At 39.5% G+C, this 24,636-nt stretch overlaps 1 protein-coding gene across 1 annotated transcript in view; it reads left to right on the plus strand.

The window, feature by feature from the left end:
* Positions 1–22,980, plus strand: part of PGLS (6-phosphogluconolactonase) — an 89,818-nt gene extending 66,838 nt beyond the window's left edge. The window contains exons 3-6 of the mRNA XM_053717933.1: positions 7,291–7,398; positions 7,532–7,633; positions 7,837–7,977; positions 22,164–22,980. Coding sequence (XP_053573908.1) covers positions 7,291–7,398; positions 7,532–7,633; positions 7,837–7,977; positions 22,164–22,301 — 489 coding nt within the window. The 3' untranslated portion in view covers positions 22,302–22,980. The remainder of the gene's footprint in view (positions 1–7,290; positions 7,399–7,531; positions 7,634–7,836; positions 7,978–22,163) is intronic.
* The last annotated feature ends 1,656 nt before the right edge of the window (positions 22,981–24,636 follow it).

The following is a 24,636-nucleotide window of genomic DNA, read 5'->3' on the forward strand; positions in this document are numbered from 1 at the left end:
ATCCTTATCTCCCTTGGCAATATTTGTGCCCGGGAACTCTACTGGATCAAGGAAAAACACCCCTTGGCTGCCGTGAAGCAATTCAAGACCGAAAGGGCCGTCTGGCACTGTGGGGCAGAATCCGCCACCACGCTGTACATAGTTCTATTACTACTTGTTAGATATTACTTATTGCCGCTTACCCCTCACCTGACATGATGGATGGGGCCGCCACTGTTAGATCGAATGCCACCACCGCTATTTTAACTGAGCTGTGGACCATATTTGTACCCCGCCTGGATCGTCTCCTTTCTACGTGCGCTGATTTGTGCGCAATGGTACAATCGGCGGATCAACCGCTCCAGCTGAAGCAGCCCGACACCAAGCAAGGGGGCTCTGCTCTACAAAATACAAGTAACGACTCTGCTCACACCGTATGGGAGGTCAGTAGCAGCTCCAGTGATCAGATCCCCCCTCGGTCGAATGAGACCACAATACCATTACGGGCCGGAGTGACTTCCTCTTACCTGCATCTACCAGATATCGAGATAGGGTTACAGCCGGACCCAGAGCCAGATATGCTGTTGCCCTTAGAGCCTTCCCTGACACCCCCTACAGATCCGGACGCAGGTTTGAGACCAAGCAACTGGGAGAACCTAACCCTTAAAGCCGCTAGCAAAACAGTGATGGAGGGGGAATCTTTTTTTATGTGTCAGCAGCTCATCAGCACCAAATACTGGGACACGCACGATCAGTATATACTGGGCAAACCCGGCTGCTGGTACAGCCGTACGAAAAGTGGAGTCGGCTAAGGTACAGCCTGTAACTCGTGCAGACCCGTCCATTTTGCATGAGCGTACTCCACATGCTGCAAACCTTGAGTCTCTTGCTGGGAAAAACTCTGTTCTGATTTCATCTACTATGAGACTCTAGATTATGTGAGGGTTATAGTTCAATAGTTTATTCACTTTGCCATCACACTGAGAAGGGGATATCATGATTCACTCTTATGCCGCAGTGAATGTATGCTGAGTGCTACTATGCTAAACTACCACCTCTGGGTTGCAGCGGGCTGCAGGACTTTAATTAACAACTGCATTCTATATTTGGACAATATGCCAAACCATATTTAGCCCTCCCTAAATGAGCATAAAGTGTGGTCAAATGTTCGTTTATGACTTCCAGTTAAACATGGCGTTGTGACATGTCTTGCATCCTACGTAGAATCTTTATTTCTATCTTGGTCTGGGCCATTTTTCAGCTTATAGTAATAGGGGAATGTATGTCTGATGTAATGCTCAACGTAACAACATAATACGCAAGGCTCATAATACTGTCTCCATGTGCTGCACGCTTGTCATAGCTATATGAGAATATGCCCCCATGTCCTAAACACGCAGCTCAGATATCTTCCTGGTAGACAACCACTGGGCTTAGCCTTATTCTGCTACTACCACCAGTGTGAGTTTAACCCATGCCTCTAATTATAAGCGCCTAGCCTATACTATGTCCAAATGTATCGGCACATTTATTAAGTTCCCTTGCTATGTACCCGCAGTTTCCTCAGTAGCTTCTATTGCAGACCCCCCTGCTCTCCTGGACCCCACATAGTTTATCCGGGAAATTTACTTCTCTTTTAACATCTCCCGTGTGCAAAAAGGTGATATATCATATGAACACCATCACTGACCTATTGTTGCACTAATGTTAATCTGTCATAACATGAATTATCCTAAGAGACAGACAGAAAAGTAACTTACAGGATTGCATATACTTGTTGTGTTTCCCTCTTCCTTATTATTCCACCCTTACCTCTCCCCTGTTCCCTTCCCCCTCAAGCCTCCCCTGCTATATGTTTGCCTGTTCATTTGTTAAAAACCTGTATTGTTTTATCCGTCTTACTATATAACATGTAACCTTGTATCCTTTGTCAGCATCTAACCCCCTGAGGTACAAGCACCTCTCTTTTAACATCTCTCGTGTGCAAAAAGTTGATATACCATATGAACACCGTTACTGACCTATTGATGCACTAATGCTAATCTGTCATAACATGAACTATTCTAAGAGAAAAGCAGATAAGTAACTTACAAGATTGCATATGCTTGTTGTGATCCCCTTTTCCTTACCATTCCATCCTTCCCTCTCCTCTGTTCCCTTCCCCTCAAGCCTCCCCTGTTATATGTTTGTTTGTTTGTTTATTTGTTAAAAAGGTTAAAAACCCCAATATAGTGGTACAAGCCCATATCTATCAGGACAATGGTTGCCCTAGTGAAAATCCTCAAAGCTTCATGTATATTACAGTAAGTTACCTGTATTGTTTTATCTGCCTTATTTGCTCACCCTGCGAGATGGGCTGAAGATATAACTTGTAACCTTGTACCCTTTGTTGGTTATAAATAAAAATTTAAAAAAAAAAAAAAAAAAAGTTAATGTTTACTGTCCCATTAAAGAAACAACTTAGGTTATCAGTTCCAAGTAACAAAGGAAGACAGACAAATCGTTATTACTAGGTCTTTGAGTACAGTCAGTGAAAATAGTTTCCTATACCAACAAAAGACACTTGGAAACTGGAAGAAACCGACAGAGGTCTGGCAGACCCAAAGCCACAATAGTATCAGAAGACAAGTTTCTGAGAGTCAACAGCTTGCGTGATAGGAAGTCATAGGACAACTGCTGAAGCACAGCACAGCACTGGTCGAAGCAAATCTCACTTAAAACTGTAAAGAGTAAACTTCAAGCTGCAGGTTTGACAGGCTGAGTGGCCGTAGCTGTTGCTAAGATCAGCTGTAAGCTGAATTATGTTGGAATGACCTCACGCCCGCTCAAGAAGAGAGTAGGGGAACACATGTGTAATATAAGAAATGCAGAATCTGATCTAAAGAAAGGTAAAAAGATCACACAAATTGCTAAACATTTTTTGATAAAACATAGTTCAAATACTGACGTTTTGTCTTTCTTTGGCCTAGAAAAAGTATCATTGGGCATCAGAGGCGGAGATCTGGAGGATGCGTTATTACAAACAGAATGCAAATGGATTTATTTGCTAAACTCTGTAAATCCACATGGATTAAATGAGAACAACAACTATTATGTCTTTTTACCTAAATGAATGATAAACTAACACACTGAAATATGCTCTTTATTGTATGTATAAATATATGACAACGAATATACTTATAGAATTACTCAACACACAAATATGATTTTGGACTCTTATGACAATTTTCATATATAAAAACAATGGGTTAATATAGGTATATATTAATAATAAATAGTTAGTAAAAACCAAAATAACTATATAAATATACAAATACGATATTATACTCATGGGTTATGTTTTACACAATGGTCATGACATCTGAGTATATATGAATAACATGTGATCTTAAGAATCATATGTAAAGATTCCATATAATAAATCATAATTATAATATTATAATTCTTCCGTAATATATATAGTTATTATTAAAATCTTTAACCCCAATGTGGGTCACAATCACCATTCACAGATCATCATTATTTCAGGATTTTTACACTATTCCAAAATAAAAATATCACACACTTGTCACAATATATCAATTTGCATTCTCATTGCATCTTTCATATATAAGATCATTCTAGATCTCACATATATGGATAATAATTACTTTTTTATAATATTAAAGACATAATTAATTTTTCAGAATATTCACACTATTTAAATATTTGCACCACACTTTAATGATGGAATCACTGGTTATCTATGAAAGATAGATACACCTTTCATATCCTCACATTATCACATTTAAGCAGCACATTTCTTTCGAATGTCCATCACCTCATCTTTATTAATATTGGTATTAGTTTGCATGTATTAAGTAAATCATCTTTATGTCACCAACTCACCTTATATTTAATTTGTATTTAACAAATGGAAGATCACATCACATCAAGATATAACATCGAACAATAAGTATACACTCAAATGTCATGACCATCAAATAATAAGTCAAAAACCTCAGAATAAAAAGTTCATTTTAAGATCAAATAAAGCCCGGAAACTTAAGGTAAAATAATTTTATTATGAAGAAGATCATGATGGTATATATTATTTCGTGCAGACGGATAGATCAATGCCTGTTTTTTTAGAAAAAATCGCCGTCATAAATATTTAAACATTTAACAAATACTTTAAACCATATTTAAAAACTGCAATTTAATTCTTTGACTGTCATAATAAAAGGAGGATAATATGAGGAACCAATAAGAGAATGATCCTCAATGATTGACAGCTTCAAGAACTATTGAAAGGTAGACGTATATGGTAATAATAGCAATCATAAACAGAGATCGCTCGCGAGCAAACATACAGGCACATGATTGACAAGATCGATAGCCAATGGGAGTCGATCTGTGAAAGCCAATAGCGTAAGATCAAAACTAAGCAACCGGGCTACGAGTGACATATCGGCGTAAGAAAATCAGTGTCTTATGAATGACAATACTTACAACCAATAGTTGACCAAATACGTAATTCTCCATCAGACGAATGTTTGGCAAACTGTTAGACCAATAAAAACCTAACAACAAAAGGTTATTGACAATTATTACAACCAATGAAATCGATGAGATTTCCAAAAGAAGTATAACAACGATATTTAATCGTAAAATAAGTATGTTAAAATCATAGCGCTTATGTGAAATATAAAATATAAGCAATTCACTTAATACATTTACAATATAAACTACATTGAACATATGAACTTTGTTAAATCAATACGGCTAAAAGACCAATCAAAACTCATTATGAATACACACCCACCAGCTCAGCCAATAGATGATGCCCAAAAAAGCAAGCCCCTTACTGACAGCCAATCCATTCACAGATAAGGGTATTTAAACCTCGTGAAGACAGAGTGAGACTGCCCTTTGATACAGCCACTACGGCGAAACGCGTCAGTGGCAATCCCCCTTTCCCTTCTTGTTGTTTTTAAAAAATAATTGGTATACTACTATATAATACAAATGACTAGTTAAACTTAAAAATTATAACTGCCTAGGCGGTGAAACTCTGCTGTATTAGAGCTACGTTATTATAGCAAAAGTTATCTCTAATGGTGACAACTCCAATAACTTATGGTAATAAATAGGTAATTATTTGGGCTTTTCCCAAATTACTATGAGATTATTATATACTATTTAGTCAGTTTTGTCAGATTATTTAATCTTAATCACAGGTACTAACAAGGTAATAGGTCAGGCTTTTCCTGACCACTAGATGGTATTATATCATTCTCCACAACATTGGTACTAACAAGGTAATCAGTCAGGCTTTTCCTGACCACTGATGGTAATATAAGTATTGATCTATACATTGTTCTGCCATTTAGGGTACTAAGAAGGTAATCAGTCAGGCTTTTCCTGACTTTAGGACTGGATCACCCCTTTACCCATACTAGATACCTATTGGTAGTTAGTCAAATTTTCCGGACCAACAGAGAATTATTTCTTTACTACCTAATCACTCACTGGATAATACAAAATCCTCATAATTACCAATATATGTGTAATATTTTATATCTGGGGTTACAGTGATTATTGATCCGTATATATTAAACTGACAGGAGCAACAGTATAACCCTCTCTGTCTCCATTCTAGATAAACTATTCACCATATTCTTATGTTCCCATATTATGGGTGAGAGGGCCAAATATTTCAGCAGATTATTAGTATCACCCTCCTAGGTAATCGTAGCTAGCCATTTCTATATTGCAACCAACACAAATATTTATTTGGGTGTGTTGTTCTTATAGCCACTATCTTATGGCTGTATGGTAGTTAACCAATTTGCATTTTTAAGTGTATGTTAACCCTGATTTTAACATGATTTAATAAAGGTTATATTTTATTTTCATTTCAAATTTACTTTATACTTTTCCACGTTCCAGAGTGCTATATTTGTACCCCTTAATCAGTTCCTTACTGATTTCTTGCAAATATATGAATAGGTACAAGCACCTACCCTTAATCAGATAGTAACTACACATACTCAACTCACAGAGATGTATTTAACCAAATACTTAGTTGATAAGAAGGGGAACGTATAAATACAATTTTCAGTTCTGAGTAGTGCCATTGTTTCCTTTTCTGTTAAAAATAAGAAAAATAAACGTGTCTGGGCCATAACACACTGCCAGTGGACTACTGAAGACTTGAAGAAGTTCTTGTAGACTACTGAACTGATTTAAAAAAAAAAAAGATTTTAAATTTTTGATTTATCGGGCAGTGTTTTTGTACTGTGTCCAGTAGTCAAAATGATGGTTCCTCATTGTGTTGAACATGGAGGATTAAAGCGACAGTAAAGTCAAAATTAAACTTTCATGATTCAGATAGAGCATGTGATTTTAAACAACTTTCCAGTTTACTTCTATTAGCAAATTTGCTTTGTTTTTTTTATATCCTTTGTTAAGAGTAAAAATAAGTAGGCCGATAGAAGCTCAGGAGTGTGCACGTGTCTTTAGCACTCTGAGGCAGCAGTGTTTGTATCTATGTATAACATTGCTATAAACAAGGTTGCAAAAGCAGCTGCCAGATGGTTAGAGATGTGTGCACGCTCCTGAGCTAACATAGGATTGCTCTTGAATAAAAGATACCAAGAAAACTAAGCAAAACAGAAGGAAATTGGAAAGTTGTTTACAATTTCATGCTCCAACCAATGTAGGTTTTATTTTTGACTTTACTGTCCCTTTAAGTGTGATGGTCTGGGGCTCTTGCTGAATCCAGAGTTGTTGACTTGAACAGAGTGACTAGCACCCTGAAAAAGCATTTTGCAGCGCAATACAATACACTCTGGTATACACCTAGTTGGTCAGGGGTTCACCCTACAGCAAGATAATGACCTAAAACTTACCTCCAGGTTATTTCTGAAAAACAGCCAAAGAACAAGAGAAGTCCATGGAATGGACAATGCAGTCTCCAGAAGTAAACCCCACCCAGCTTGTTTTAGAGTGCAACACATTTGTGGGAACTAAATAGTGTTGGGAGGAACTTACAGAACAATATTTGATTTTAATCGCAGAAATAATGCCACATTTGTATTCAGCTGTCATATCTGCAAAAGGTGGCTACTTTGAGATTTAGATTATGTTTTCTTAAACATAATGATTCCATAATTTTGTTTTTAATCTCAAATTGTTTATTTGTTCAATGCTTTAATTTCAAAGTATATTAAGACATTAAACTTCAGTAAATTTAAGTGAAAACTGGGAAAATGGAAGTGTTATAAAACTTTGAGTGTTTAATACATAACTATCTCCTTTCTGTTCCAGCGGCATCTCATTCCCCTTGGTTTACTGTCTGAGTCCCAGTTTGTAACCATCAATCCTTCACTATCAGTGGATGAGGCTGCAGATGATTATACTAACAAACTGAAGAAGGCAAGGACTATATCTATTCATATTTTTATATTTTTTTATGGACCCATTGTTCATTTAATCCTTTATCATCTTAAAAAAAATTAAAAAGTAACAGTATTATTTTGCTGTAAGAGTTGATCATCTCTGTCTTTAGCTTCTTCCAGGGAATGAACTCCCAGTCTTTGATGTCCTAATTTTAGGAGTTGGACCTGATGGACATACTGCTTCTCTCTTCCCTGGACACCCCCTTTTGGAGGTATCAGCCTCTTAAAATATATAACATTTACATTACATACATTACTAGTATTCAGAAAATGTTTACATCACCTCTCTACTGTCTGTCTTTTTTTTATTTATCTTTTCTGTACTCTGCTTCTCTCTTTTCATCTGTACTCCACATACCAATTATCTCTCGCTGTCTAATTTTGCCACCTTCTCTTTACAATTGTTTGCTCACAGGTGACAGATCAAATTGTGGCTCCTATTCGTGACTCTCCAAAACCTCCGCCTGAGCGGGTGACACTTACCCTCCCGGTTTTAAATGCAGCAAAGACAGTGGTATTTGTGGCTACTGGAGAGAGCAAAGCAGCTATTCTGAAGGTACATTGAGAACCTCACTAGTGCAATTACTGCTATGTAGCTTTGTTTATGTGTCTTGTAAAATGGATGGTTGCTCTACAATTAACGAGCCATTCTAGTGGAAAACTGCAACCAAACAAAGTGGTTTAACACATAGGTGGAAACTAGCAGTGAACCAGTCAGCAGTGGTAGACTCATAGCTGGGTTGTGTGACCACTGATCAAGGTCACTGGCTTTTACACCCTGGACCAGCACTTCTCTGTGGCTCCTGAGCGGTACTTTAACCATGTGTTAAATCCCTTTGGGGGGTTAAACACATAGAGATTCAGGTTCATTTAATTCTGGTGCAAGCCAGACATAAAGTCTCAAAGTAAGAGATTGTGACCCCCCTACCCATCTTCACCACCTCTCTAGTTTTGTTGGTAAATGTGAGGTCAACTCATAATCTTATGCATATGTTATTAGGGAATGGCCTCTATACACATCTCAAAAAAAGGGGTGTGTGATGGCACTCATATAAGTATAAGAAGGGGGGCTTGATTATTGTATCGGCATTGGCCTTAATAGTAATAATAATACTGCCCTTAGGTGCTGTGTACTGATTAGCTTAACTGGAATGCGACTACAGAGTTGCGAAAAAGTGTACACTCAATAGCACTCATACCTTGTATAAGATAGATTATATATGTTGTTGTGGTTTATTTGTACGCAAGAAAAAACACATTAAAACATAAACTTTAATAAGATTATTAAAAATTGGGCTCACTTAAAAACCCTAGAAGGCTAGTAGTTAGTATATATAATTACGTCTGGATAATACCAGACACTGATGAAGTTCAATATGTATTTGAAATGTGGTTAGATGATTGTGTTCTGATTCACTTAAGTATAAGTATTATATATATAATTGAACACAATGTACATCTGTACTCACATGCCAGACCAGTAGTCAGTTCTTATGAGAAAGAAAATTATAGTATTCTACTAATTGTGTTGCAAAACTTGGGTTTAAATTATTTAGGATTATATATGCTCATTGAAGTTATATACTTCTAGTGATAAGCTTGAGGTTGGTCAATTGTAATCAGCTTGTGCATTACATGATGGAATGAGCTAATGATGAGTTATAACTGATCATGTAATGGGTCAGTTTGCATTAGCACATAAATATGTGATTGCTGTATAACCTTATTGAGGTTCAATATCATTTGCTGTTGTTCCCAACCATAATATTACAACAATTCAGTTTGCATCCCTTGAGTAAAGAAGCAACTAAATATAAAAACCTTTGTATGATCGATATAGAGAATTATATAGTTAATTCTTGATTAGTCCTAGCTTGTGCTATAGAGCTCAGTTATGTATGTATACGCACTGCCATGTTAATACAATCTTGCTAAAGGTTGACTGTAAATACCTTGCGTAGTTGTCAATAACACTCTCATAATAGAGCAGTAGTAATGTGTATTACATCTGTTTAGTGGCTTCCTGTTAGAGAACCATTTGAGATATTGTGTTGTGTAATAATTTCAGTATCTGCGCTCTTGGGTTATCTAGTTATAAACGTTAGTTCGTTATGTGTTATAATGGAACATTATGTCCTAGATAAGCAACCGTGGAGTGAGATAGTGTCCGTTAATTAATATAGGAAACAAACGGTTCTATTGTGGTGCATTCAAACACTCAAATAATGTTACAAGCTTGTCACTGCAGCATTTTTTATACGGAGACAGGGAACAAATACTAATCTCCGTATTGTTGTAACATTAAATTGCATTCGAACCCTGTGTTCCCCTTTATAGGGCGATTTGTTGAATAGCAGTTGTATTTAAATAGACATAAGCATTATGTTGCGTTTGTATACACATAAAATAAAGAAGGGTGGTTCAATAAATAATCAGTTTTCCTTAGTAAAATCTTAGCGAGATCGTGTAAATCATTAGCATTAAGGCTCTATAGTATAGCACTTGTTTGGTATATCGATGTAATAAGTTAGCTATAGCAAACACAATTAGATGTGGTTTGTATCTTCCAATCAGTGTCTGGTATTATCCAGACGTAATTATATATACTAACTACTAGCCTTCTAGGGTTTTTAAGTGAGCCCAATTTTTAATAATCTTATTAAAGTTTATGTTTTAATGTGTTTTTTCTTGCGTACAAATAAACCACAACAACATATATAATCTATCTTATACAAGGTATGAGTGCTATTGAGTGTACACTTTATGCACATCTGCAAAAAAACCCTTATTAGCCAGATATTGGAGTGAAACATTTTTACCAATCTGGTTAGAGAGAGTAACTAAGGGGGTGGCTAGTAAACTCTTGCCGTGCTGAGGAAATCTAGATATTAGGTAGTCTCACAATTTAATTGTATGTAATATTGCAAAAAAGACTCTCCAATTATTCAGTTTTAAGAAACTTTCCGATTTACTTCCATTCTGAAATTGTGCACAATCTTTTTATATGCTCACTTTGAGGCACCAACTACTACGTAGCATGTGCAAACGTTCACAGTGTAGTGTCTGTGATTGGCTGATGATTATCACATGATAAGGGGGGTTGGAAAATTGAAGTACATTTTGAAATGTCTCAGAAGAAAAAAGTGCTATTGTATTATAATAAATAAATAAATAAAAGGCTTCAGACCTGAGGAAGAGAGGAATCTTAAAAGCTTGTATTTTACTATGTATAGTTTTCATAGGTAACTCCAAAAAAACAAGATAGAAAGTCTTGATTTCTATTTAAACTGAGTGATAGTAAAAATATTTAAAAATTCTCTGGTACTTTTGGGCAAGTTTTTCTCTGAAATTCCTCATAGCAAAGGGGTTAAACACTATTTAAACATGTTAAAAATCGTAAAAAATATTTTTTAACTGTTATTGAAACTGGAAATACATGTTTGTGTACAACTTGTCCCTAGTGGCCATCTCACAGAGTAGACAGTGACACACCTCACAAGCAGATAGATTTATAGGGCGATCTATCTAATTTTTTTTATTAATTGTAAAAGCACCTCTCTCTAGATGCAGCAAATAAAAAGTATATACATTAATGTTCTATTTAACACTAGCTTATAACTCACCCCACCACTTAATGTTGTATTTCTAGCATTAACTATTCAGTGCACAAACCTTGTGGTGTGTTGCTTGTAAGGACTGAGACTATTTTCTATTTCTTTTGCAAGATGTACCAAGTCCACGGTTTCATCCTTACTTGTGGGATATTATCCTTCCTAACAGGAAGTGGCAAAGAGAGCATCCACAGCAGAGCTGTCTATATAGCTCCCCCCTTAACTCCACCCCCCAGTCATTCTCTTTGCCGGCTCTAAGCAGGAAGGGTAAAGTGAAAGAGGTGATAAACTGTTAGTTTTTATTTTATCTTCAAGCAAGGGTTTGTTATTTTTAAATGGTACCGGTGTGTACTATTTACTCTCAGGCAGCAGATGGATGAAGACTGCTGCCTGGAGGATGATGATCTTAGCATTTGTAACTAAGGTCCACTGCTGTTCCCACAGAAGCTGAGGAGTACTGGAAAACTTCAGTTTGAGGAACGGTTTCTTGCTATACAGCAATGAGGTATGTTCAGTCATTTTTTCTGTAGAGACTGTGATAACTCAGAAAGGCTGACAGTATCCCCATAAGGGGAAGGGTATACAGTAATCCTAGTCTTAGAAGGAGCTTTACTAGCTTGCATAAAGGTCTTAACTTATGAGCACTCAGTTTGAATGATATATAACCAAACGTTTGTGTGTTCTGGGAGTAACTCACCCCACCACTTCATCCATCTCAGGCAGCAGATGGATGAAGACTGCTGCCTGGAGGATGATGATCTTAGCATTTGTAACTAAGGTCCACTGCTGTTCCCACAGAAGCTGAGGAGTACTGGAAAACTTCAGTTTGAGGAACGGTTTCTTGCTATACAGCAATGAGGTATGTTCAGTCATTTTTTCTGTAGAGACTGTGATAACTCAGAAAGGCTGACAGTATCCCCATAAGGGGAAGGGTATACAGTAATCCTAGTCTTAGAAGGAGCTTTACTAGCTTGCATAAAGGTCTTAACTTATGAGCACTCAGTTTGAATGATATATAACCAAACGTTTGTGTGTTCTGGGAGTAACGTTTTTATTATTTGAAGGGACAACTGTATTGAGGGTACACTTGGCTTTTTTTGGGGTTTTGATAACCCACATGGCTGAAAAAAACGCTTGGTAGATTTTTCCAAGGTCTTAGTAACATCGAGTGCGGTGGGCGGGGCCTAATTTTGCGCCTCAGTTGTGCAGTTGTTTTCAATAGACAAGCAGCAAGCTACAACACTGGAGGGGCCTGGGGAACTTCTTGGGCCTAATTGAAGCTTTATCCCCACATTATCAATCCCTAAGGGCAGGAAGGCGCCACAGCAGAGCTGTGGCAAGGTGCTGACAGGGGTTTTACCGGTTTTTGGCACTTTGTCAATCCGGTTTTCTTATTTGGGGGTTAAATGATAAATTGCTTATGGTGCAATCTTACTATTGCTTAGTGTGTCTACTACAAAAATTTCGGAAAATTTGAAGTAATTTTAAGCAGTTTTGCAGTTTGTGTATGCCTTTTTTTCTCTTAAAGGCACAGTACCGTTTTTGAAAATTGTTGTTTTTTCATTAAATAAGGTGTTTTCCAAGCTTGCTTGTCTCATTACTAGCCTGTTCAACATGTCTGACACTGAGGAAACTCATTGCTCAATTTGTTTAGAAGCCATTGTGGAACCCCCTCTTAGAATGTGTCCCACTTGTACTGATATGTCTATAAATTGCAAACAGCATATTTTGACTTATAAGAGTTTGGCACTGGATGATTCTCAGACAAAAGGAAATCAGGTTTTGCCATCTAGTTCTCCCCAAGTGTCACAACCTGTAACGCCCGCACAAGTGACGCCAAGTACCTCTAGAGATTTGCTCTCTGAGGGAGAGATTTCTGATTCAGGAAAGATGTTCCCTCAGACAGATTCAGATATGACGGCATTTAAATTTAAGCTAGAACACCTCCGATTACTGCTCAGGGAGGTTTTAGCGACTCTGGATGATTGTGACCCTATTGTAGTTCCAGAGAAATTGTGTAAAATGGACAAATATTTAGAGGTTCCTGTTTACACTGATGTTTTTCCGGTCCCTAAGAGGATTTCGGACATTGTTACTAAGGAGTGAGATAGACCAGGTATTCCGTTCGCTCCTCCTCCTGTTTTTAAGAAGATGTTTCCCATATCTGCCACCATGCGGGACTCCTGGCAGATGGTCCCTAAGGTGGAGGGAGCTATTTCTACTCTGGCTAAGCGTACAACAATACCTATTGAGGACAGTTGTGCTTTTAAAGATCCTATGGATAAAAAATTAGAGGGTCTCCTAAAGAAAATTTTTGTTCATCAGGGTTTTCTTCTCCAGCCTATAGCGTGCATTGTTCCTGTAACCACTGCAGCTGCCTTTTGGTTTGAGGCTCTGGAAGAGGCTCTTCAGGTAGAGACCCCATTAGATGATATCCTGGATAGAATTAGGGCTCTTAAGATAGCTAATTCTTTCATTACAGACGCCGCTTTTCATCTGGCTAAATTAGCGGCAAAGAATTCAGGTTTTGCCATTTTAGAGCGTTATAGCTTAAGTCCTGGTCGGCTGATGTGTCATCAAAATCTAAGCTTTTGACCATCCCTTTCAAGGGTAAGACCCTATTCGGGCCTGAACTGAAAGAGATCATTTCAGATATCACTGGAGGGAAGGGTCATGCCCTCCCTCAGGATAAGTCAAATAAGATGAGGACCAAACAAAATAATTTTTGTTCCTTTCGAAACTTCAAGGGTGGTCCCGCTTCCTCTTCCCCTGCTGCAAAGCAAGAGGGGAACTTTGCCCAATCCAGGCCAGTCTGGAGACTTAACCAGGCTTGGAACAAGGGTAAACAGGCCAAGAAGCCTGCTGCTGCCACCAAGACAGCATGAAGGGGTAGCCCCCGATCCGGGACCGGATCTAGTAGGGGGCAGACTCTCTCTCTTTGCTCAGGCTTGGGCAAAAGATGTTCAGGACTCCTGGGCTGTAGAAATCGTAACCCAGGGGTATCTTCTAGATTTCAAAGATTCTCCTCCAAGAGGGAGATTCCATCTTTCTCAATTGTCTGTAAACCAGAAAAAAAGAGAGGCGTTCTTACGCTGTGTAGAAGATCTATTTACCATGGGAGTAATCTGCCCGATTCCAAAAACAGAACAGGGGCAGGGGTTCTACTCCAATCTGTTTGTGGTTCCCTAAAAAGAGGGAACCTTCAGACCAATTTTAGATCTCAAGATCCTAAACCAATTCCTAAAAGTTCCATCCTTCAAGATGGAGACCATTCGGACTATTTTATCAATGATCCAGGAGGGTCAATATATGACCACCGTGGACTTAAAGGATGCGTATCTACACATTCCTATCCACAAAGATCATCACCAGTTCCTCAGGTTTGCCTTTCTGGACAAGCATTACCAGTTTGTGGCTCTTCCCTTCGGGTTGGCCACGGCGCCAAGAATCTTCACAAAGGTGCTAGGGTCCTTTCTGGCGGTCCTAAAGCCGCGGGGCATAGCAGTCGCGCCTTATCTAAACAACATACTAATTCAAGTGTCGACTTTCCAACTAGCCAAGTCTCACACGGACTTAGTGTTGGCCTTTCTAAGATCTCATGGGTGGAAGGTGAACGTAAAAAAGAGTTCTTTCCCCTCTCACAAGAGTTTCATTTCTAGGGACTCTGATAGACTCGGTGGACATGAAAATATTTCTGACGGAGCTCAGGAAATCAAAGATTTTGACCACCTGCCGAGTTCTTCATTCCATTCCTCGGCCGTCAGTGGCTCAGTGTATGGAGGTAATCGGATTAATGGTAGCGGCGATGGACGTAGTTCCATATGCTCGCTTACATCTCAGACCACTGCAACTATGCATGCTCAGACAGTGGAATGGGGATTATGCAGATTTATCTCCTCAGATAAATCTGGATCTAGAGACCAGAGACTCTCTTCTTTGGTGGTTGTCACAGGATCACCTGTCCCGGGGAATGTGTTTCCGCAGGCCAGCGTGGGTTATAGTGACGACGGACGCCAGCATACTGGGCTGGGGTGCTGTCTGGAATTCCCTGAAAGCTCAGGGTTTGTGGACTCAGGAGGAGGCCCTCCTACCGATAAATATTTTGGAATTAAGAGCGATATTCAATGCTCTTCAGGCGTGGCCTCAGCTGGTTTCGGACGGATTCATCAGATTTCAGTCGGACAACATCACGACTGTGGCTTATATCAATCATCAGGGGGGAACAAGGAGTTCCTTAGCGATGATAGAAGTTTCCAGAATAATCCGATGGGCAGAGACTCACTCTTGCCATCTATCAGCGATCTATATCCCAGGGGTAGAGAACTGGGCGTCAGACTTTTCATCCGGGGGAGTGGGAGCTCCATCCGGAGGTGTTTGCTCAACTGGTTCAGCTATGGGGCACACCAGAATTGGATCTGATGGCGTCTCGTCAGAACGCCAAACTTCCTCGTTACGGATCCAGGTCAAGGGATCCTCAGGCAGTACTGATAGATGCTCTAGCAGTACCCTGGTCGTTCAACCTGGCTTATGTGTTTCCGCCTTTCCCTCTCCTTCCGCGTCTGATTGCCAGAATCAAACATGAGAGAGCTTCAGTGATTTTGATAGCACCTGCGTGGCCACGCAGGACTTGGTATGCAGACCTGGTGGACATGTAATCTCTGCCACCATGGACTCTGCCATTGAGACAGGACCTTCTGATTCAAGGTCAGTTCAAGCATCCAAATCTAATTTCTCTGCAGCTGACTGCTTGGAGACTGAACGCTTGATTTTATCAAAGCGGGGTTTCTCTGAGTCGGTCATAGATACCTTGATTCAGGCTCGAAAGCCTGTCACCAGGAAAATCTATCATAAGATATGGCGTAAATATCTTTTTTGGTGCAAATCCAAAGGCTACTCAGTAAGAGTAAGAGTAAGATCAGGATTCCTAGGATTTTGTCCTTTCTTCAAGAGGGATTGGAGAAAGGATTGTCAGCTAGTTCCTTAAAAGGACAGATATCTGCTTTGTCTATTCTATTGCACAAGCGTCTGGCAGATGTCCCAGACGTTCTGGCTTTTTGTCAGGCTTTAGTTAGAATCTAGCCTGTGTTTAAACCTGTTGCTCCGCCATGGAGTCTAAATTTAGTTCTTAAAGTTCTTCAGGGGGTTCCGTTTGAACCCATGCATTCCATAGATATTAAGCTTCTATCTTGGAAAGTTCTGTTTCTAGTTGCTATCTCTTCAGCTCGAAGAGTTTCTGAACTATCTGCATTACAATGTGACTCGCCTTATCTTGTTTTCCATGCTGATAAGGTGGTTTTGCGTACCAAACCTGGGTTCCTCCCTAAGGTTGTTACTAACAGGAATATCAATCAGGAGATTGTTGTTTCTTCTCTGTGTCCTAAGCCTTCTTCTAAGAAGGAACGTTTATTGCACAACTTGGATGTGGTTCGTGCTTTGAAGTTTTATTTGCAGGCAACCAAAGATTTTCGTCAAACATCATCTTTGTTTGTTGTCTATTCTGGAAAGTGTAGGGGTCAAAAGGCTACGGCTACCTCTCTTTCCTTTTGGCTGAAAAGCATCATCCGTTTAGCTTATGAGACTGCTGGACAGCAGCCTCCTGAAAGAATTACTGCTCACTCTACTAGAGCGGTGGCTTCCACATGGGCTTTTAAAAATGATGCTTCTGTTGAACAAATTTGTAAGGCTGCGACTTGGTCTTCACTTCATACCTTTTCCAAATTTGATACTTTTGCTTCTTCGGAGGCTATTTTTTGGAGAAAGGTTTTGCAAGCAGTGGTGCCTTCCGTTTAGGTTCCTGTCTTGTCCCTCCCTTCATCCGTGTCCTAAAGCTTTGGTATTGGTATCCCACAAGTAAGGATGAAACCGTGGACTCGGTACAGCTTGCAAAAGAAAACAAAATTTATGCTTACCTGATAAATTTCTTTCTTTTGCGATGTACCGAGTCTACGGCCCGCCCTGTCTATTCAAGACAGATAGTATTTTTTATTGAAAACTTCAGTCACCTCTGCACCTTATAGTTTCTCCTTTTTCTTCCTTGGCCTTCGGTCCAATGACTGGGGGGGTGGAGTTAAGGGGGGAGCTATATAGACAGCTCTGCTGTGGGTGCTCTCTTTGCCACTTCCTGTTAGGAAGGATAATATCCCACAAGTAAGGATGAAACCGTGGACTCGGTACATCGCAAAAGAAAGAAATTTATCAGGTAAGCATAAATTTTGTTTTTATTCAGTGAAGTACAAGACATTTAAAGGTACACTAAAACCTCTGATATTGATATTCAACTCATTTACAACCGTCCCTAATTGACCTCAACCAAAGATATCAGCTAAGGAGAATAGGCTTTTTCTTTCTAATGGTAGTGAGGGTCCTGAAATCCATTCTGACATATGGGAATACATCATCTGGCTACCAGGAGGAGGCAAAGACACCCCAACCAGAGCACTCAACTATCCCTCCTACTTCCCCTTCTCTCCCATTAGTTCTTTGCCTCGGCTAGGAGGTAGGCAGAAATAGAGGTGCTCTGCAAAAGATTCTTAGAAGCAAACTCTCATAAGATAGTTCCTAGAAGAGAGAGTAGAAGAGTCATTGCAGTCATTTTTTCTCATAGTTTGAGGGCAGGACTAAGCAGACCTGGGGTCGCAGGAAAGTTCCCTTGCCTCCTCCTGTTAGGAATAGCACTCATATGAGTACATCATGACTGTCAGTCACAGTGTGAGAGGACCTGAGTGTTGTGATCATCGGATCTGCAGCACAGAGGGTAAGTACTTCCTTCCTTTGTCCCTCCATATAGGCTAGTTGCCTTCAGTATGTTAGATGGGAATCCCTATTTCTCTTGTTAAGTGTATCCAGTCCACGGATCATCCATTACTTGTGGGATATTCTCCTTCCCAACAGGAAGTTGCAAGAGGATCACCCACAGCAGAGCTGCTATATAGCTCCTCCCCTCACTGCCATATCCAGTCATTCTCTTGCAACTCTCAACAAAGACGGAGGTAGTAAGAGGAGAGTGGTGTATTATAGTTAGTTTTTTTAACTTCAATCAAAAGTTTGTTATTTTTAAATGGTACCGGAGTGTACTGTTTTATCACAGACAGCATTAGAAGAAGAATCTGCCTGTGATTTCTATGATCTTAGCAGAAGTAACTAAGATCCACTGCCGTTCTCACATATTCTGAGTGAGGTAACTTCAGAGGGGGAATGGCGTGCAGGTTTTCCTGCAATAAGGTATGTGCAGTTAACATATTTCTAGGGATGGAATTTGCTAGAAAAATGTTGCTGATACTGGATTAATGTAAGTTAAGCCTAAATGCAGTGATTTAATAGCGACTGGTATCAGGCTTATTAACAGAGATACATACTCTTATAAAATCGTTTATATATGTTTGGTGACAAAACTTATTGGGGCCTAGTTTTTTTCCACATGGCTGGCTTGATTTTTTGCCTAGAAACAGTTTCCTGAGGCTTTCCACTGTTGTAATATGAGTGGGAGGGGTCTACCACAGCTAAAATTACAGACAGAGACATTCAGCTTCCTTCTGCATGATACAGGACATCTCTGAAGGGCTCAAAAGGCTTCAAAAGTCGTGTTTAAGGAGGGTAACAACCACAGTAGACCTCTGTCAGTTGTTGTGACTGTGTTTAAAAACGTTTTTGTCATTTATTATTCCGTTTTTGGTATTAAGGGGTTAATCATCCATTTGCTTCTTTGGAGGCTGTTTTTGGGAGAAAGTTTCTACAGGCAGTGGTTCCTTACGTTTAAGTTCCTGCCTTGTCCCTCCCATCATCCGTGTACTTTAGCTTTGGTATTGGTATCCCACAAGTAATGGATGATCCGTGGACTGGATACACTTAACAAGAGAAAACATCATTTATGCTTACCTGATAAATTTATTTCTCTTGTAGTGTATCCAGTCCACGGCCCGCCCTGTCCTTTTAAGGCAGGTCTAAATTTAATTAAACTTCAGTCACCACTGCACCCCATGGTTTCTCCTTTCTCGGCTTGTTTCGGTCGAATGACTGGATATGGCAGTGAGGGGAGGAGCTATATAGCAGCTCTGCTGTGGGTGATCCTCTTGCAACTTCCTGTTGGGAAGGAGAATATCCCACAAGTAATGGATGATCCGTGGACTGGATACACTACAAGAGAAATAAATTTATCAGGTAAGCATAAATTATGTTTTTTTTATTATACGTGCGCTTTCCTCCTGTCATAGTTGGCTAGTGCTTACATAGCGAAGGGGGTCAAGTGTCTACAGGCAGTGTATGCTGTCTTACGGGCTATGCTCAGGCCTTTTTAGCATGGGACTTGTTACCGATCTTGTGATGACACTGGGGCTCTTACTGTCGGTGTCACTAGGAGTATAGGCGCCATTATGTGACTGTCTCACAGCGGGGAGGAGTTTATTCCTTTTTCCACCTTGAGACACTTTTGGTGCGCATTCCGCCTTCTTCCTCCTGCGCCCTGCTACAGCCTTGTCAGTGCTTCTGACAACCAGAAAACAAGTGCCTCAACAACATGGTCAGTGGCAGGAGAGGGTAAGACTTGCTAACCGGAGCATTAGAGGCTGTGCAGACAGGAATTCAGTTTGTCCCCGGCAACGTACTTGGCCCAGTGGTGACCATTTACTCAGAGGGGTGTCATAAATTATTGTCCCTAGAGGGTTTTTAAAAGCGACTAGAAAAACAATTATGGTAGTGGACATAACTGGGGGGATTTATATCAACAGGCAACTGGTGAGCATTCTGAAGGAGAGGCATCTGAGATAATTATTGATACAAATAAATGTTTGTTGTGCAAAGTGAACATGGTGTGTCCACCGGCTCAGCTCTGCAGTCTCTGTTTAATGTCTGTTCTACAGTCTCACTCTGCGGCTTCTAACACTCAAGATACTGTAGCCTCCCTGCCTAATTCCTCTGCCTCAGGTGGCAGGCCCTAGTAATATGGATACTACAGTATGCCCATCTTATTCTCTCCCACTTTTTCAAGTAGTAAATCCTTATTTCGCAAAACTGTGTTTTGTGAACGCCTGCCTCTATGCCTCAGGTGGCATGACCTAATTGCCTCCAGATTTCGCTTCTCAGCTGCAATCTGCAAAATTGGCAGCTTTGGGAGCTTTGCCACCGGCAGGTAAGTGCAAGAGGAAGGTAAACATTGTTCCTCTGAATCTAAAGCCAGTTATTTCGCTGGTGGGTTTTCTGTCAAACCATTGCAACCTTCTGAATATGACGAATCCTTGTCTGTTATGGAGGGCATACTTTCATCCTCTGATTCTCATAGAGAGTCAGACAAGGATGATGAAGATATTGCCTTCAGATTTAAGATGGAGGAGGTACTCAGGACTTTGGTAGGGTAAGCCGGTACAGAAAATAGACATTATTTTTAAACCCAAGGCCAGGACTCCTGATGTTTTTCTAGTCTTTTCCTTGTTAGCTGATATAATTTCCAAAGAGTAGGAGAAGCCTGGGGTTCCCTTCTCTCCATCTCCTCCTTTTAAGAAATCCTTCCCTGTTCCCGATAATTGGAGTTGTGGGATACTGTTCCAAAGGTAGGTGGAGCTATCTCAACCATAGCTAAGATAACCACCATTCTGCTGGAAGACAGCACTTCTTTCAAGTATCCAATGGACAGGAAACTAAAAGGATATGTAAGGAGGGCCATTTTACAAGGAGGCCTTCTTTTCCAACCGGTGGTGAGCATTACTAATGTGGCAGGAGCTGCTGCCTTTTAGTGTGACTCCTCATCGGAATTGATTACAGTTGAATCTTCCTTGGAGGGGATTCAGGACAGTATCCAGGCTCTCAAGACGGCTAACTCATTAATTTGTGATGCAATTGTACGTAACAATGTCAAGAATACTAGCCTCTCTGTATTAGTCAGTAGGGCCCTCTGGCTGAAATCTTGGTCTGTAGACATGGTTTTGAAATCTAGATTCCTGTCATTATCCTTTAAGGGCAAGACCTTGTTTGGTCCAGGATTGGATTCCATTATTTCTATCGTCACTGGTGGAAAAGGAGTCTTCCTTCCTAAGGTTGTGTCAATGGACAATATAAATCAGAAGATTATAGAACCATCCTTGTGTCCTAATCCTAAATCCTCTAAGGAAAGATTGTTGCACAATTTGGATGTGGTTAGGGCTTTAAAGTTTTACCTCCATGCTACTAAGGATTTTTGCCAATCATCAAGTTTGTTCTGTTCTCTGGCAAGCGCAAGGGCTAGAAGGCTACTGCTGTTTTATTATCCTCTTTGTTGAAAAATATCATCTGTATTGCTTATTTGGAGGCAGCTCATCACCCTCCGGCACGTATTACTGCTCATCCCAAGCATTCAATATCCACGTCCTGGGCCTTCAAGAATAAGGCTTTGGTAGAACAGATCTGCAAAGCAGCTACATGGTCTTTACTTCATTCGCTCACAAGATTCTGTAAGTTCAATGTTTTTATCTCTGTGGAGTCCTCTTTTGGTGGGTGACTAACAACTAGGTAACTGCCTTGCTTGTTCATCCCGCCCTTCTCATTTGTGGACTCCACAGCTTGGGTATTGATTCCCATATGTCAGAATGCATTTTGTGGACTGTAACTACCATTAGAAAGAAAACAAAATTTATGCTTACATGATAAATTCTTTTTTTTTTCCGGGTAGTGAGAGTCCACAAACCTGCACCCTTTTTACTGTGGCAGTAGTCCTAGTTGCACCTCTTCTCCCCTGTTAACTGACTTGCTTTTTGTATCCTCGGATATGAGCTACTGTGAGGGAAGGGGAAGAAGGAGGGATAGTTAAGTACTCTGGTTGGGGTGTCTTTGCCTCCTCCTGGTGGCCAGGTGATGTATTCCCATATGTCAGAATGGATTCTGTGGACTCTCACTACCTAGAAAGAAAATAATTTATCAGGTTAGCATAAATTTTGTTTTTAACCTTTAATAACTTTGTTACAACACTAAAGTGAAAGTGAAATGCACTTATTTCTCAATAAGAATTTCAAAACCACATCTGCATATTATGCTTAGGCTAATTTTTGTTTGAATACATTATTATGTCTAGCTTTTTTTAGGGTTTATTGTCCCTTTAATTAACTGGCTTGCCACTGTTGTAAATCACTGCTATCTACTGTTACTAAATTGTTTCTTTTACTCCTAGCGTATACTGCAAGAAGAAGAGTCTGATCCTTTGCCATCTGCCCGAGTCTCGCCAGTTCGTGGCAAGCTGCTTTGGTTTCTTGACGAATTTGCGGCTCGTGAATTAACATGTCCAGTGGAAAAGCACTCTGTTTTATAATGCCTGAGTGGGTACAGAACCAGAGGCCGGAGCTTCCCCCACCCTCTCCTGGTGGTACCAGGGTCACGGGCAGAACCAAAGAGCCAGACAGAACAAGAGTTATAGGTCAAACCCAGGCCACTGGCATCATTTACGTGAAGAACAGCCAGGGGCAGAACCAGCAATATACAAAACAAAAGCTACAAGCAGTAAGCCAAGGAATAAATGATGTAGGGAATGAAAGCTAAGTGACAGGTCAAGATCCAGAGTCACAAACGGAAACACAGTGAAAGCTACGACACACAATCACATGCTAACATATGGGACTTGAATCTGTATCTATGCTAAATGGACAGCACCATGGATGGATAACTATCTGTAACCAAAACCAAAGCTGCACACACCACTGAAACCATAACTGGAAACTCAGGCCAAGCTACAGGCAAAAATACTGATTAATCCATGGGCAGACCCACAATACAAGAAGCTTGCAGATTTGCCCTGTTTTCCACATCCTTACTTTTCTTGGATCTGCCCGCTGTCCCGTCAAACTTCTGCCTCCCCCTCACATCTGCCTCCCCTCTAGGATCTGCCCCTAGGTGTAAGAGGCACCGCTAAAGTCATTTGCTTCCAGATAATTTGCACATTCCAACCGTATTGTGACTGCACACACAATAAATTCTGATTGGTTTAAAGTAAACATTGTCATTCGCCTGTATCATATACTCTAAAACATAATAGCCACAGTAAACAAAGTAATAAACAAAGTATGTGTTTATACTTAAAGGGACACTGAACCCAAATTTTTTATTTCATGATTCAGAAAGCATAAAATTTTAAGCAACTACCTAATTTACTCCTATTATCATTTTCTTCGTTCTCTTGCTATCTTTATTTTAAAAGCAGGAATGTAAATCTTAGCAGCCAGCCCATTTTAGGTTCAGCACCATGGATAGCGCTTGCTTACATTTACCCACCAATAAGCAAGCACAACCAGGTTCTCAACCAAAAATGGTCCGGCTCCTATGCATCGCATTTCTGCTTTTTAAATAAAGATAGCAAGAGAACGAAGAAAAGTTGATAATAGGAGTAAATTAGAAAGTCGCTTAAAATGCATGTGCATCTGAATCCTGAAAGAAAAAATGTTGGGTTTAGTGTCCCTTTAATATGTTATATTGAAATATGGGTAGATTTGATGCGATTTCTGGTTATGTGCTGTCAAAATCTCTATTTTTCAGCTTTTTCTCTATCATCTTTTTTACTCCTCTTTATCTTCTTCTTTCCTACTTTCCTACCTCTCTCTCTGAAAATAAGGCAGTATAAACCTTAGTATTTCAGCAACCACTACTTGTTTTTTTGTTAAAAATAAAAAATAATTTACTAGTCAATAAAGTCTTTCTGCATGTCAAATTTAATAAAGATTGGTGCAGCAATTTTAGCTGCAGGCAATGTTCCCTCTAATTTTTTCCTTTTTTTACAGCTGTAAATTTTTTACACAACCTGGTGAATGGGCAGAACTTTTATATAAATTGTATATAGAATATTGTTTATAAATATAAATATATATATATATATATATATATATATATATATATATATATCACATAATATTACATGGCTCCACTAAAAGAACTAAAACAAACACTAAAAGTCCCTTAAAGGGACATTATACACTAGATTTTTCGTTGCTTAAATGTTTTATAGATGATCCATTTATATAGCCCATACAGTTTTTTGTTTTTTTTTGGGGGGGGGGGGGTTAATAAATAGTTTTGCTTATTTTTAAATAACATTGCTCTAATTTTCAGACTCCTAACCAAGCCCCAAAGTTTTAGGAGAATACCGACGTATACCTACTCCAGCTTGCTTCTGTTTGTGTAAAGGGTCTTTTCATATGCAAAAGAAGGGGGAGGATCTGCTATTTCTTACTTGCAGTGGGTGTTCTAGTAACTTTTTAAACAGAGCTACACTGGAAGCTTCTAAGTACTATTTCAAACAGTTTTATACTTGATTTTTATATCAGTATCTATGCATATTATTCTTTATAGTAGTGTCTATTACACGCAGTTATACGAAAATTGGTGTATACTGTCCCTTTAAGAGCCAAATATAAACACTGCATATTATTACATACATTGAAAGTCAAATTACGGATACTGTGTAATTATGCTGAAAGATTGGATATGACTAGAAGACACTGCTCTTAAAAGTGCCAGCACTTTATCAATGTTACTCATACCAAGATCATATTGTATGCACAGTTATCAGACAGACTCTTATTAGCATTTTTCACCTATAGTTAAGTAATTACTTCATTGTTGGCACCGCTTATTTGAAACGCCTGTTTGCTGCCGCT

The sequence above is a fragment of the Bombina bombina genome, chromosome 6, assembly GCF_027579735.1.
Source record: "Bombina bombina isolate aBomBom1 chromosome 6, aBomBom1.pri, whole genome shotgun sequence".
NCBI lineage: Eukaryota > Metazoa > Chordata > Amphibia > Anura > Bombinatoridae > Bombina > Bombina bombina.